At 38.6% G+C, this 16,120-nt stretch overlaps 1 protein-coding gene across 1 annotated transcript; it reads left to right on the forward strand.

Moving 5' to 3' along the window:
- The first annotated feature begins 368 nt into the window (after positions 1-368).
- LOC113678453 (uncharacterized) lies at positions 369-14,719 on the forward strand. Its single transcript, XM_089191744.1, has 7 exons — positions 369-525; positions 1,066-1,131; positions 5,774-6,381; positions 8,358-8,594; positions 8,767-8,925; positions 10,470-10,544; positions 11,457-14,719. The coding sequence occupies exons 2-7, from the start codon at positions 1,115-1,117 to the stop codon at positions 14,363-14,365; spliced, it is 4,005 nt and encodes a 1,334-aa protein (XP_089047870.1). The 5' UTR covers positions 369-525; positions 1,066-1,114; the 3' UTR covers positions 14,366-14,719.
- The last annotated feature ends 1,401 nt before the right edge of the window (positions 14,720-16,120 follow it).

The following is a 16,120-nucleotide window of genomic DNA, read 5'->3' on the forward strand; positions in this document are numbered from 1 at the left end:
CCCCAAATTGATATTTTTCTTTATTCTCATTAATAACATTTTAGATGTGATGTTAAGTTGCAGTATACTACGATGTTATGAGGAAACTATGCAATGACACTTTTTGTAGTGTTTGTGAATGTTTAAGTCTGCCCTCGCCACCCCCCTTGTTTGAATATCGGCGCATGCGTGTTGCGATGTTAAGAATTAAACAACGTGTTGGATTCCTTTCAAAAGTGTTCTTTACTATCTGAGTGTGTTAAATCCGTCAATACACCACACTTTTCGGTGTTCCTCTATGTCCAAATTCCTGTAGATGTAAAGCTCCTGGGCTTGCGGACCAACTGAAACCGAGTAGTCCCTAGCCCTCCACACGACACCTCGGCCGCTTTCATGTCCGCTCACGCTATAGTCACATGACACTTAAAGTTCTTTACTTCCTTGTAATTGCTTTCACTTTGGTAGTGATATAGCTATTCCGTAAAATTTTGCTCTTTTGTGATTAATCTAGCACACAGCTTTTGACAAAGTTGGATGCTTGTTATGGTAAGTTGTAGATTCTATACTTTGTGTGGCTTCGTTCTAATTGCAAGATACAAAAAACTCGAAAAGAGAGCACTCGTTTGCCAGATCTTGAGTGAGACAGGAACTAGCAGGCTCCTTGAACAAATTTCTTCTTTTCAAAGCCGGTTATCCTAATAGTGAACCTCATTTTGATAGTCTTTAGGCCAAAACAGAGATTTTCCAACTCAGTTCTGGTGTCTATCAGTGTTACTCAGTGGAGTAACATCAGTCGAATGACATCTAGAAAATATTGCAAAATGAAGTCCATAGCATTCATGCTCAACTTATTTCAAACTGATAATTTTACTGGTACTTCTTACTTACACGCGGAAACTAGAATCTTCGTTTATGAAATGGAAATTTAACCTCGAGTTAAAAAATTACAAGTTGGCGGTGGTCGATCTCTTGCTAACTGGGTAACTGTCGTTGTAGTTGCGTTCAATTATTTTGGGGTACAGTGTGTTTTATTTGTGTTGTATTTCCTTTGATAATTCTAGTTATTTCCTCTGTAATTTGTTGCAGAACTCCAGAAATCAAAATGTCGAGTGATTGCCACCGTGGCATTTAAACCATGGCAAGTGCAGCCGGGTGAGTGTTTGACAATCAGTTAAAGTCTTTGAGGGTTTGCTTGACTTGTGCTTGCAACAATAATTGTCACAAACCGAGCTTGCGCTCGAAAAGTTTAAGATTAGAAGATCTACCTTATGGTCGTTTCTCAGTAATTTTCTGGCTCATCCTTTGAACTATGACTCAAACATTTTCAAAAAGCTTCCATGCTTCTCTTTGCCTCTTCTATTTATTGTTTTGGGTTTTACTTTGAATTACATACTTCAGCTCAAGAAAAAATACTAAGGCCTTTAAACTGACTTGTAAATTATATCCAAGATATATAAATAAATAAATTGATAAACAAATAAATAGATAAACAAATATAAATAAATAAATAAATATATATATATATATATATAATATATATAATAAATATGGGGGTAGAGTCTACCTTGGCATAAAGTGCTCAATACTGTGGTAACAGAGCTGAGTATATATATAAGTGAAAGAATCAAAGAGGACACATTGATTCTCTGTTACTCTGAGTTTCGCGCCTAAGCGCTCTTCAGACAGAACTTTATTCAATGGAGAGCATACCTCCTTATAAACAAATTAGATAAGTAGCTAATTAATTCATTAGTGTAATGATCTGATCTACGTGTGAAATAAAGATTCTATAGAGCTATTGTTGGCAGCTTGTGAAATTTGCCAGGTAAAACTTGTTCTCGTGGTGGCATTTAGAAATAAGTTCTGGTCTTTTGTTTAACAGAGATGGCTTCTTAGCTCTAACTAAATAACGTTTTTATGTGAGGCACACGTGGCACCGCTTGCTTTTGTTGCTGTAGGCTGGAGTGGTCACTAAAATACTCCAGTTTATTGTAAAATTGGTGTTGCTGTCTTTGAATGTCCAGATATGCTTTGATAGTTCCGTGCTGTTTGAATAGTTTCTGTTGCAAAAAGAAAGTTTGTGTTGCATGTAATGTTGTTTAAAAGTTCCTTCAATTAGTCCAATGTAATTCTTTCCGGTTGTGTCTTTTTCTGTTGTTACGTTGGCGTTGTAGACAACGCTTGAAGTGAGGCAGTTGTTTTTCAGAGGGCAGTTATTTTTTTTCCTGCAGTTACATTTGTTTTCAGTGGAGGGTGTCTTGCTTGTCTCAAGTATTTTTCTGTTGTGCTTCTTAATTATGGTTTGTGGGTTGTCTGTGCAGCTAGAACTAACTTTCATGTTGTTTTTGTTGAAAATTTTGCTGCACTAGTGATTTTTTGGGAAATGTTTACTGAAGAGGTTCAGAAACTCTCTGCCGATGTTTGTTTGTACGTTCATGCTGTAGGGTGGATTAAATCAAATTATGTTTCTTTGTCTGTTCTTGCGGCTGTTCTGTATGGTGTGAGTTACAGGTTTCTTGTGTTCGGTGTAGATTAATTCTTCGTCATGTCCACTTTGTTTAAGAGCACTTTCGTAGTGTGGTTTGGCTTTGTTAAAGAGTTCTTTGCTTGAGGAGATGTGGGAGATTTGTTGGCCAATGGCTGCTGGTAGGTATTTTATTATTGTAGGCAGATGGTTGGCATTTGTGTCAATGTAGAGAGTTTCGTTGTTGGGCTTTCTACTTAGCAAATTTCACAAGCCGCCAACAATAGCTCTATAGAATCTTTATTTCACACATAGATCAGATCATTACACTAGTGAATTAATTAGCTACTTATCTAATTTGTATTTCTTCATTGAATAAAGCTCTGTCTGACAAGCGCTTAGGTGCGAAACTCCGAGTAACAGAGAATCGATGCGTCCTCTTTGATTCTTTCACTTATATAATATATATATATATATATATATATATATATCTATAGGAAGTCTGTATTTCAATTTTTCTGTAGTACAGTGCTAGATTTGTAGAAGTAGAGTGCGATATATATTGTGATAGGGAAAAAACAAAGACACTATACTGTCATCCCTACAAGCCTGTTTTGTGATTACTCACTCATCAGGGGATTTTATGGTCAAGAATATTCGTAACCATTAGTTATATACTTTACAAATTCGCGTAATGGGGGTGGCAGTAAATTTAAATGCTTTATTCAATTGTTATGCGCAGTAACGCTCTGTTTCTGTGGCAGCATGAGGACACAAATTCATTACGTTTATTGAGTGATGATAATTTAGGTTGGTAGATGTTAAGTAACTTTTCTTTGAGGCCGAGATTGCATCTTTTGCTTGCGCTGTTGTGGGGTGATCTTGATGAAAGGATGTGCCATTAAATAAAGTGGTCAATGTTATTTAAGGGTCCAGATATGTTTGCTGAGTTCAGTAGAGTTTCTGTGTTTTGTGTGTTGGAATGATGTGGTGTGGTTTCTGTATCTAGTCTTGAAATTGTTTTCTGTAAGTCTGATGAATGTTTCAGTGGTGCTGTTCTCCTTACATGTGACGGTGGTTTGGTAGATTAGTGATGATTGGAGGCAGTTTCCATTGAGTGGGCATATGTTTTTCTGTCGGCAGTTGCAAGTTTTTTTGTCTTTTGTGTTGGTGTCATCTGTGGTGTCATACTGTAGATGTGTTTGGATGAATTTAAAATGCATTTGTTGTGGTTGTTGATGATCTGTTTAGTGTTATTCATGCAGCTGTAACTGATCTTGATTGTATTACAATTAAAGATTTTCCTAAGTTTGTGGTCTTTAGGGAAGTGCTTGTCTACAAGGGCAAGGAATCTGGGTCAGATATTGGTGCTGACATTTTTGCTGAATGGCAGTTGTACCAGAGTTTGTTGTTCCATTGTCTGTTTTTTCATTTTGTTAGTTGTTGGTGGTTCATAATGTAGATTGTACTAATATCTACATTTTTCAAGTGCTTTTTGATATGGAGGGGTGGCTTGATTGAAGGATACTTTGTCATGCTGCCATAGAAACAAAGTGTTACTGTGTAACAACTGAACAAAGCATTTAAATTTACCACCATGCCTAGTATATAAATGATGATTATGAATATTCTTATATTCTTGACAATAAAATCCCCTGATGAGTGAGAAATCACGAAACAGGCTTGTAGGGATGAAAGTATAGTCTCTTTGTTTTCTTGTTACCTCAATATATATTATTAATATATATATATATATAGATATAGCTCTTTGGCATACAAAGCTTTGCTTTCATGTCCAAATTGAGCACTCTACTAGGATGAGTCATTGCTGCTAGCATTATGCATGCTCACTAGTTTTTCTAGTTTGAGCACTCTGGCATGGCTTAGATGATACCACATATGTGAGATCACTTGAGGTGGCTATATAGCCTTACCTCCATCCTAGCATCAGCACTGCACTGATGAGGCCCAGAAGGCCGAAACAGTACTGTCTGCAGTTAGTTATATATATATATATATATACATCCTGAGGATCCCGAATGGACACTGACTGGTACCTCCTTTTATCAACGGATTGTAGGGACTACTTTGTATATGATGAATTACAGTTTTTCTCTGATAAATGCCACAATTTTCTGTACATTGCAACATAAGAAGGGGAAGCACTTTTGATCAGTCATTTGTCACCATTTCAGAGTGGATGGTGTGGCAAAAGTTACAATTGTTTCCATAACTGTAGTAGAACAGAATCATGACAAGATAACTTTTGTGATTGAACTGTTTAAAAACTGTTTGAAACTTAAGCCTTTTACTCCCAAGATCTCATAAGTAATTCTCCTTACTGTCAGCCATATAGTTCTTGTGATGTTAGTTTGGAGAAGTTGATCATATTGGATTTACTCATAACTCTTAAATTTACATTTGTCACTCATCTGCTTAATACTGTATTGGTATTGTAAGGAGAAATTCTGTCTTAGTCACTCATGGGAGTTAAATGGTTATTAGAGTGGTTAAAGTAAGTATAGTGAGGCATTGCGTGAAGAAATATATTCTCAAATGGTTTAATCTTTCTTCTTTTGCCTACATGAATATTCATTTGCAAAATTAGAGCCAAAACTTGTAAGCTTGCAAACTGTGGTCCCCAAAATACAGTACAAGTTATATTTTTCTCTGGTATCCTATCAGTTACCAAGTTGACAACTGAAAACATAGTCTTGAGATCCTTAACTCCAATTATACTGCACTTTGTGGATCTTTTTGGCTTTTGTATTAAAAAAAAAAGGAAAAGAAAACAAAGGAAAAGAACAGTCATTTGGAGCAAAGATAATTAGAAAAAGGCTCTCAGGCAGCCAATCACTTCTAATAATCTGGGTGAACATAAACCTAACCCTTCCAACCTCCAAAAAAAGATAGTTTCTGCAAATAAACATGCATGCTCTTAATCCTTTGAGTCCTTTGAATGACCAGGACAGAATTTCTCCTTACTTTATCTATACAATATCAAGCAGACAAGTGATGAGAAAAAAGAAAAGTATCCGTTATGGTATTTCTAGTTGATGCGACACCAAATTCTCCAAACTAATATAATGAGAATCATTTGGAAGACAGTAAAGAGAATTAATAATGAGATCTTGGGAGTTACAGGGTTAAGGAGAGACAAGCTAAATGATGGCTAAGGTTTTTGAACAGGCTTTGATTTATGTAAAATGCATTTTGGTGGGTTCGTCAACCTCCCAGTGCTTGAGCCAAGATCCCTGATTTTATATTATATTTTAAAATGTTGTAATCTTCCTGTGTTTTTACTTTCAAATCTGTTTGTTGTTATGGAAGGCCAAGCCACTTTTGTGTGACTGATGATCAGAAACGATGGCTTGTGGCAGGAATTGCACTCAACAAGATCCTTGTGCCACAAATACGTTCATTTGTGGAGCAGGAGGTTGGAAAAGAGTACAACAACCTTAAGAGCAGTCACACCATTCATATACAGACCAAACCTCATTATCTCAAAGCATGGCCAACTTCTAAAGATTTCCTTAAGTATGAAAACATTAACTGCAATGACGGCCTCCCTAAGGTGAAGAAACATGGGAAATATGTGTATGACTACAACTCCTTCAACTACCAAGTCACATCTCACGTTGACTTTGCAAGGCTGTTTGTGCAAAATTACATGGCTAAGTTTACTGCATTTGATGACCACTGTGATACTTCTGCTGTGTTACAGCTGCTTCTTCGCATTCCAGCATTTTCTTCAGCTGTGCAAACTGCAGCAGATAATGTCAGAAAGACAAGGAATGATTGGGCCCATTGTGGTTTCAACAAGTGGGATCAGCCCAATTTTTCTAGGAGCTTTTCTGACATGGAACAACTGGTAAAGAGCTTGGCACTTCCAGTGGCTGGGAAAATACTTGGAGAACTTAAAGACTGGGAAACTAAAGGTAATTACTTTTCAATTTACTGGAACCATCTTTTTGCTATATGTTACCAGTAGTACCCTGGGTATTAAAATCACCCAGGTTTGCGCAAGAACAAGGAAAATTTGATGGAAGGTGGAATAAAGTGTTATACATGTGAAATTATCTTCTTATTTCAAAACTAATATTCTTGTTAATTTTTTCTATCCTGTTATCTATGAATTTGGTCTGTTTTAGTGGGCTGCAAGAACACGCCCATCAAAATAATCATACAGTGTCATGAGAGGGGTGGCCAAGTGGTTTCCTGACCCCTAGAGGTTTCATACCTAAGTCATTTTGTACCCAGTCAGTTTATTCATTTCTTACCCAGCTTGGTCGTTTCATAAACCAAGTAAAGAAAGTATGTTTTCTTTGTTAACAATTGGAGAAAATATATCATACTTACACAAGCTGTTATTGTTAAAAAATTCATAAGTTAAAAGAATAGACTATTTGCATCTGCCTTGCAAAAGGCAATAATTAAGTTGTTTTTGCTAAGAAGGTCACAAGTATACACAACACGATTTTGTTTGTATCTCAATCACTTGGCTCTTCTAACTTGTCATATGCAGTGAGTGACATTTATCACGGGCTTGTGTGTGTGAGGTATTTTGAGTGATTATAATATGAATCGATCAGGGGTTTGGGTATGAACTGACTCAAACTTGGGTACAAACTGACTCAAATTCGGGTACAAACTGATTCAAACTTGGGTACGAACGGACTCAAATTTGGCCACGAACTAACTAAAATCTGAGTACGAAATGACTGGGTATGAAACGACCATATACTGGCCAAGTCTTGTTCATCATATACTGAACGTGAATATTGGACTGTGATGTCAAAATAGTGGGTGCCTGGAAAGTGCATGCAACCAGGGGAAAATCATCAAATCATACTTAAAAAAGCAGAAAACAGCCTTGAAATTAAGTGCCAGGCCTCCCCAAACCATAATGTCAAAAAATCTCCCCCCCTCAAATAAGTATCATTCCCACGCCCCTTTTTCCCTTACTTTCTCACATATTAGAGACACAAGGAAAACTTCTTGCTAATTGTCAATGATTTATACCTTTTTGAGCTTCAACTACAGAGGGATTAATGCAGAAGAATAGTTGGTTGACTGGCACTACCAATTATTTTTATCTCCACATGCTGGCTGCTCTTTTAAATTTTTTCCTATTTCTGCACACTTGGTAAATGCTGTACCCTTTCCAGGAACAATTAGGTCATTCTTTAAGGATCAGTAATTTCTATGATAATTATTGAAGTTATCAGTAAGCGTTTGAAGAAAGCAGTTAATAATCATGATAAGCACCCCCCTTGATTAAGTGCCCTCCTTCCGATAAGCGCCTCTCCTTTTAGTCAAAATTCACATTATTTACATACAATTACTAAAAATATTTATGGCTCTCTCTCTTACTTTGCAAAAATGGGGGTAGATTTGTGGGAACATGTCTTTGTGTTATTTTGGTCAACTGAAATGCAGTTCATTTTGTACCCAATTGTGCCTTCCCATGTCCTATCAGATTTGTTTGAATGCATTTGAGTTCTCATTTATAATTTTTTCAATGCAGATAAATTATTTCTCTAAGTGGTGTGTCAACCGGCTGCTCTAAGAAAAAAATTGACTTTCGTGCTAGATCTCCAATCAACAGATCACGATTGATAGCTAAAGCGTTCTTGATTCAAACAAACGAGACGAAAATCACTCTCAGCGGTTTATCTTTGTCAGCGTTCTGAAATAACTCTTACATAGTCTACAGAAAACATCAGAGTTGGATGCTGCATCGTTAGGTAGATACTCAGACTTCAGGTTCTTCATGGAGCGACAAAACGAAACAAAAAAGCAGCTTAAGGGGCTCGACAAGCACTTGTAATGACTAGTTTTCATTGAAGGTTTGATCGTTGAGTGGCTGACTACATGTAGAAACGTCGTAATCACTTTTCACTTGTATTACCAGGAACAGCTCTTTGCCAGAATTCTCCTGTAGATCCAGTACTGTTACAACTGGTCCAGCAGGAGCTTAAATTTCTTCAAGTTTCTGTGGACAACATGTGTGTGGAAAATGAAGAAGACAAGACTAAGGTCGCAAACGCGCTACGAACTGTTGAAGAAAGTCTGGAAGAGATGAAAAAAAGAGTGGAGAACTTGGAGTTCCGGGTAGAAGTTGTTGAGCGTAGACAGGATGATTTCGAAGGTGCATTAGTTTGTTCTTTTGTCAGAACGTTCAAATTTTGTGGGTGATCACTTTGTTCATAGTAAAGTGTTTCGAAGAAAAATTCAATTTTGTGGTGTTATTTCATGATTCAGATCCTTGAGACGGTGTTTTTTGTTTTCCTTTGGAGATTGCATCTTGCTTTATTTTGTAGGACCCGTGCGCAAGAAAATTAAGAGGCTTGAGAGCAACCAGCAGAACACAAAGAGTCGCTTTGAACTTGTTGAAGATGGCATGAATGTTGTTGAGGACAAAGTGAATGTCGTGGAAGGCACAATGAATGTTGTTAAAAACACAGTGCTTAACCTACAAGGTACTCATACACGTAGGACCACGAAGGAGGAAAATAATCAGTTGACCCTTACATTACCTAAAAGGGCTTTTTACGGTCAAAAGACGGATCCAATGTAGTGATATATCTTTGCCCGTTTGCAAACGGCTTCTTTGTGAAGAACTCCCTGGTAGTACAAGTAGTACAAAGTTTACAAAGGGCTGGTTTCTCCAAAAACCAAGTTTTAAACTTAGATTGCAACTCATTTTGCATCCTCAGGGAGAAAATCTCAAGTCAATTACACCCTGTTTGCTTCTCGCGCTTTTGCACTTCAGACATCGTGATTTGTTCGAATTGTTGCCTTCTTGCAATGTTTTAAACCCGGAGAAAATTTTTTTAGTGCTTTTGAAATCTTTAGAGTTCTTTGTTTCGTCGCTAGCGGAAAGTTGAATTGTTATTCGTGATTCGCTGCGGTTATTCTGTGTGCCTCATTTCTGGTCGCGAGAAAGATTGACACCAAAACTCTAACTGGCCTCTGAAGTGAGAGGAGCTGGCCTCACTAATTGCCACATCCAGGAGTTAGACTGTAGGAACAATCCCTTTTAGACCACAATAAATGTGTAGAGCTTGAGCAGTTGAGTATCGAGTTAATAACTGGTGGGCATCCTGTTTAAACAAATTTCCCTTTGCTGTCCGCTCATCTCTCGATTAGATGATCATTTAAATAGGGTATCTATTTCCAGGCAGACTCAAAAGTTTGATTTTACAGGAGACACTATCTAGCTCGCGTCTGGTTGATTCGTCTTCACCGCTATAAATTTAATTTGTGTGGTGACGTTTACCAGAGTTTCCGACAAGCTAAGAAATCCCGTATCCAGCGCCTTTATTCTGGCGAATACCGCTTCCCGGGAATAGTCAAATCCCGTCAAGATATTCTGTTTTCTTAAGTCCTTTACCGTATTTGAGTTGAATCACGGATCACGAGAATACCCTTCCAGATCCAGAAAGCAGTCTCTCACAGAAACTGTTTATATTTTGTTTACCTTTCAATGGGTGTTTCGCAAGAGTTGTCTTGATCGGATAAGAAGAACTGTTAAAAGAAAGTCTAGCGATGGGTTCTTTGAGGGCCACTGTTTTTCACTAATTGTAACTCCGTCGCGCGACTACTTTTGTCCATGCGGACAAGAATAGTGAAGCATCTTGTGTCAACTGAAAGCATGCATTTGCTGGTCTTTGTCAGCGACGTGAGTTTCTTCAATAGGGTGGCTCCGTTATCGCGCGCTAGAGCTCTGAAAACTTTGAGAGGAAATTACTGACGCACAGTTTGATAGAGTAAACCAATAAGTTTATGGCGCTGGTTACGCTTTAGATGTTTACATTTTTTTCTTAAAGAAGCTTTTATTCAGAATAGTAATTACAAATTTGCGTAATTATACCGTGTACACTGTTCAGAACAGCACTTCGTTACAAAACAAACAAGCCGTAACTTTTGGTATACTCCGTATGGCAACATAACTAAAATGAGACTGAGTGGAAGACAATACTTCTGAAAAAATATAAGTTTGTTGTTGCTTTCCTTCCCACAGAACAAGTACAAGACCTGGTAAAGTCTAAAGGCTCAGAAGTCGCGATGGCATGCGCTGAAAGTCCCAAACCAGCCGGTAAGTTGCATCAAAACGGACAACTTTCCGTGGAGTAACATTCAACTTTACTCCTGTTTTCATGAACCCCCTGCCGTATACTTCGCTCAGTTTTTTTTAATTGAAATTGGGCTTTCGTCTGACTCAGCGTAAATTGTTAATTAAATTTCTTCCATTGAACTTTAGTAAACCGAAGATAATGCTTACTGGTAGGAATCAAGAGTTGAAGGCTACAGATTTCTTTTTTTGCGTAATTTTTAATACCTTGATGTTCAATTCAACTTCGCACTCTCATAGTAGGAGCAAACAAGCTTCCTTAGCAATCCCGCTAAGGCATAACGTTTAGAAACGTGAGATCTTGTCTCTCTCTGCTTTTATCAGGCTTTGTAATGGTACGATGCTGTGTGGATGTTATTTGGCGAATTCGTCACCACTCTTGATCACAATGGCATAAATGGCCAGACACCAGACTATTTTTGTAGACTTACCTCTTTTTAAACTTTCCTCTGATATGCACAATTTATTTTTATATTTTACCGTAAATTAAAAGTGTCCCCCAGTTATTTATGTCTATCTCTTAAAATTGAATTACTTTTGTAATACCGTATCTCATTTCGACTAACTTAGGCTAAACAGGATCAGAACAGAATATATAATGTTTAAATATTTATTTTTCGATGCAATGAAGGCATGAAACGATTGCACATACAACCTATTACCGATAAATTTTCCAACAAACCAATTACCTTGGCAATTTTCTCACGTCTGTCACATGCCTAAACTCATTAAAGAGCGCCTTGATCATTACTTGGCTTCGTGGCGTAACAGATAAGAACGTGTCTTATAGGGAAGGGGTAAAGTGGGGGCTTACAGTGTTGGGTTTCATGATGAGCTTATTTGCTGTTTAGCTCATGATGTTAATTAACTTCCTAGATTACCCACACAATTTTGTAGAGCTGATCAAAAGAGATTACAAAGACGCCGTACTGTGTCCGTTCCCCTGGTGCGAGGAAGAGTTGCAAATGGAACTTTCTGAGATCTTTACTAGACTGAAGATAGTTGGTAGGAAGAAAGAAAGAGCGAGGTTAAAAAAGGACTTAGTGAAAATGACGGATGTGTTCAGTCCACACAAACGATGTGAAAAGCCAAGAGTGGTGCTGATCGAGGGGCTACCTGGAATGGGCAAAACCACTTACTGTCAGAAGCTTGGGTATGATTGGTCAGTGAAGGACATTTCACTCGAAGCTTGTTTTCCTAAAGTGGACATGCTTCTTCGACTGACTTGTCGGGACATGAAAACCACCAACATCGAGGATGCTATTAATGATCAGTTACTACCATTTGATACAGATGAGAAGGAGAGAGAGAACGTCTTTCATTTCATTCGCTGCAATCAATCCAGAATCTTGCTTGTTCTTGACGGACTGGATGAATTGCCTCAAGTTCTTTTTGAGGGACTGTTGCCTTTAATCAAAGGAAGAGTCTTTTCTAATACTTACCTCCTTTTAACAGCTCGGCATGAAGCTGGAATGAAAGTTCGGCAGTACTGTGACACGCTTCTCGAGATTGTTGGTTACACCAGCGAAGATGCCGATAGTTACATCAAGAAGTATTTTAGCAATCACGACGATCCAAGCCTTGCTAAGAAACTGATAAGAGGTCTAAATAGGAACCAAAAGCTGAGGGAATTATCTGCCAATCCTCTTAATACAGCACTCTTGTGTCTTGTGTGTGAAGATTCGCGCGGAATATTCCCTCATAACAGAACCCTGTTGTACCATGAACTTGTCTCGTGTGTTCTTAGAAGGTATTTTTCAGGGAAGAAAATCGTTCTAGGCAACAAAAGTCCAATCGAAGAATGTTCAGATCAGCTGAATCAGTTGGGAAAATTCGCCCTTAGTGCTCTGCTAAAAGATCAATTAGCCTTCACTCCAGAGGAGTTGAAAAGTCAGTCAACGGAATTCCTTGGATTTGGTTTTCTCTCTCGTGAAGCAAGTGCAAGTAAAATGAAACCCAAGGCAACATATGCGTTTACCCACAAGACCTTTCAGGAATATTTTGCTGCATTCCACCTGGCTCATGAATTGGCCACTGGTGAAAGTGACAAGGTCGCATTGCTTGCTCAGCTCAGTCCTGTTGATAATTACTGGCAGGTGTGGGAATTTCTCATCACAATGGCTGCACTTAAAGATGATAATTCAAGTGTTTTGGTCGTGTCGAATCTCTGTGCTTCCTATCAGCAAAAAAAACCCGAGCATTTCTTCCTCGACATGTATGTACAACAGGAAGAATATAGCGATGACGATTACTCAGACATCGATGAAGAGGAGGTATTCGGGTGGACTCGGTTACACGACTATGAACAGGACCACAGATCTGAAAGTGAACAAGATGACGAGGATGTTGATAGCCGCAGTTTGGGCAGCAGCGATGTTGATGGCAACGATGAAAGCGATAACCGTTCTGACGATTTCATTGTTGACGTTTGTGAAGATGCTTCACATGATTGGGTTGAAAGTCCACCAGTAAGATGGATGCGCAGAAATGGTTCTGAGGTACACTTCTTTGAAGCTATAATTCATACCATTGCTCAGTGTGAAAAGCCTGAAAGTGAACTCAGCCCGAACCAGATCAAAATGGCAGCTACGCTGGCACGCTGCCTTCCTTTGGAGAAAATGACAGTTAGTTCCCATGACATGGGTTGTTTGCTCACGCTCCACCGACAATGTATTCTCGTTTTGTCTGAATATCTGAAAGGCAACAGCCAGCTGAAAGACTTTGCTTGGTACGCGACATCTTGGGAGGAGTTAAGTTCAGAAGCAATTGCGTATGTGCTCCAATCAAGTCATGAGCTCAAGCGCTTATATTTTTGGAACGATTTAAGTAACTCTGTACTTACATCGGCTCTTCAGGCAAATCGTACGGTAACTCATCTGAGGCTGACCATTACTGGAACCTGCCTAACAGGAGCTAAAGCACTCTGCAGAGTTCTTCAAACAAATCAATCTTTGACGCATTTGTGTTTGGCTCACAATAATCTGACTAATATTGAAGCAGAAGCGTTAGCACAAGGTCTCCTGTCAAAAAGTGTACTAGTTTATTTAAATTTAAGAGCGAACGAAATGGGAGATCAAGGAATCGTTGCACTTTCTAAAGCATTGGAGTCTAATCGAGTGTTGAGGTACCTTGACGTAAGTTATCAAAGTCAAAATTCACTCCTATCTGAGCATTTTGGTGATGCAGGTACAAAGGCTTTGGCGCACGCTCTTCGATCCAACAACTCGTTGACGTACTTAGATCTTCAAGCGAACCAGTTTACTGACTCGGCAGCGGCAGAACTGGGAGAAGCTCTTCAGTTGAACTCCTCTCTGACACATTTATACCTAAGAAGTAATTATATCCCGAGCAGAGTTCTATTCGGTAATGCAGCAGCAATAGCTTTCTCAAAGGCTCTTCAGTCAAATTTTATCCAATTGACTCGTTTAGATTTACATAGTACCTCTTTTAGTTCATTATGTGCAGTAACCTTGGCAGAGGCTCTCCAAACAAATCGCACTCTTAAGCGTTTGGATTTGAGTGACAACGAGATTGAATGTTCAGGCGCCATAGCCCTAGCACAGGCATTGAAATCAAGTCAAGCTCTGCAGTTCCTGCAGCTGAGAAATAACAAAATTGGTTATTCGGGGGTAAAAGAGTTTTTTGAGGCCCTACAGTGCAACGAGACTTTGCTCTTCTTAGACTTGATGGGAAATCCAATAACTGCATCAGGTCATGAAATTCTCGAAGGGCTTCGGCAGACGTCTGTTTCAGTTGGGTTAGTGAGGTGGACTAAACCAGATTAAGACGCTGGCATCTATAGACAAACAAAACATTCCTTGGATAGTATTCAATTAATCATCGTGAATCTTGTTTCCGAGAACACTACGATTTTTACACTTTTATCGCACAACTGTATATAGTTTAGTACGCATGAAACTGCTGCATAGGTAGCCAATGAATTGCGAAATATGTCTTAATATACTTAAGGGGAGTTGTATTTCCAAGTTTCAGTTATGCTCTTTCGCTAGTACAACTAGGAGTAATTATTGGATATGAAGTTCGTTCTTGGGGACAAAATTTGGGTTCTGGAATACTTAGACTGGTGAACATGCCAGTAAGATGATGGATTTATGAGAGTAAAAGGCACTTTGAAATGAGCCGCAATAGTCGTCTCGGTCTGGCGTGGTTTTGGGTGTCTGCTATTTTGTCAAGAGGGCCCAAGCTCCTTATGCAGTCAGTTCGAGATAAGTACCTTAAAATTGCTTTCACCCATTGACACCTGAGTGTGAGGCGTGTAGATACAAACTTTAAAATTATGGAGAAACTGGATTGGTCTGGAAAAGCAAACACAGCGCGCAGTAGATTTCCATAGATCATCTTTGCCCAAAAACAAGTTCCAGTGAAAGAAGACCATTTAAAAAACTTAACGAAAACAGTGATAGATATATACTAAGTTTTCAGTCAGAAATCAAGATAAAAGATGGAAGACTTCAAATCTTTTCGCACTGTGCAATCAACGTATGTGGTTTAGATTTCGGAGTATATAAGCAAATTTTTCCGTGTTTGAAGAGATCTCATATTACATGGTATCTATAAATAAAAAGCAAGACAAAAGTGACCAAAAATATTTCAGAACGAAAGCTTTATTCGAAACAGTTCTTGATTTGCTGCTAGAAGCAAACAACATACGAATTTCTTACGTGGACGAAACCCACGCAGTCGAATTCATCATGCCTAGATCGTTGTTTACTTTACTCTAATTCACAACTAGAAAATACGATCCTCACACTGTTATAAAAACCACGATGTAGACTGGATATATCCGCTTTACAGTCTGCGATCCTCACACTATAATGAAAACCACGAGGTGGTCGTTAGATATCCGCTTTACGATGCTTAGACTTGCTCTGAATACTAAGAGGTCCGCGCACATATGATGTACGAACGCAAAGGGTTGACGAAAAAGTTTCGAAAAAGGGTCACCCTTTGGTTATTTAGGTCGTTAGACCTAAATAACAGTGATAGGAAAAATTTGTGAAACTAAGATAATCTTAACGCGGAAGATTATCTTTATAAGGAAGGATAAAGTCGTAGGGTTAAGTTTCATTTCTTTTGTAATTTTTTGCGCTATCACAGATTTTGTTTCGTCCACTTTTAGCTAGCGTCTTGCCTCTGCCTCGATATCATATCGCATAGCCTTTCTATCTATGCACAACGCTCAAAGGTTGATTGATTGGTCCACTCCCTTCACACGGTTCTCCCTCTCACCCTCATCAGCACTATGGCCGTACCGCTACGTTCACTCCGCCCACACACACACTTCACTGAATTCCTAGGACATTTATTGATCCCTTTCGCCCTTCACAGAGAGTCACCGATTCATCTCATAACGAACTGTATGTTTGATTGTCTCGTTACTAAGCCATTTTCCGTGTCCGATACTAAAGAGCCATGAGAGATTGGGAATCTTTTTCAAGGATGTTAGGCGATACCACGGGCATCGTTTTAAGTGGAAAAACTTTAATGACACTAATCGCAGTATGTGTGGAAAGATTTCG

This window comes from Pocillopora damicornis, chromosome 13 (genome assembly GCF_964200805.1).
Source record: "Pocillopora damicornis chromosome 13, jaPocDami1.2, whole genome shotgun sequence".
Lineage (NCBI taxonomy): Eukaryota > Metazoa > Cnidaria > Anthozoa > Scleractinia > Pocilloporidae > Pocillopora > Pocillopora damicornis.

Coding starts and splice junctions, on each gene's coding strand:
- LOC113678453 (XM_089191744.1), top strand. Junction 6,382..8,357: donor TAAAGACTGGGAAACTAAAG/GTAATTACTTTT, acceptor TTGTATTACCAG/GAACAGCTCTTTGCCAGAAT. Junction 8,926..10,469: donor CACAGTGCTTAACCTACAAG/GTACTCATACAC, acceptor TCCTTCCCACAG/AACAAGTACAAGACCTGGTA.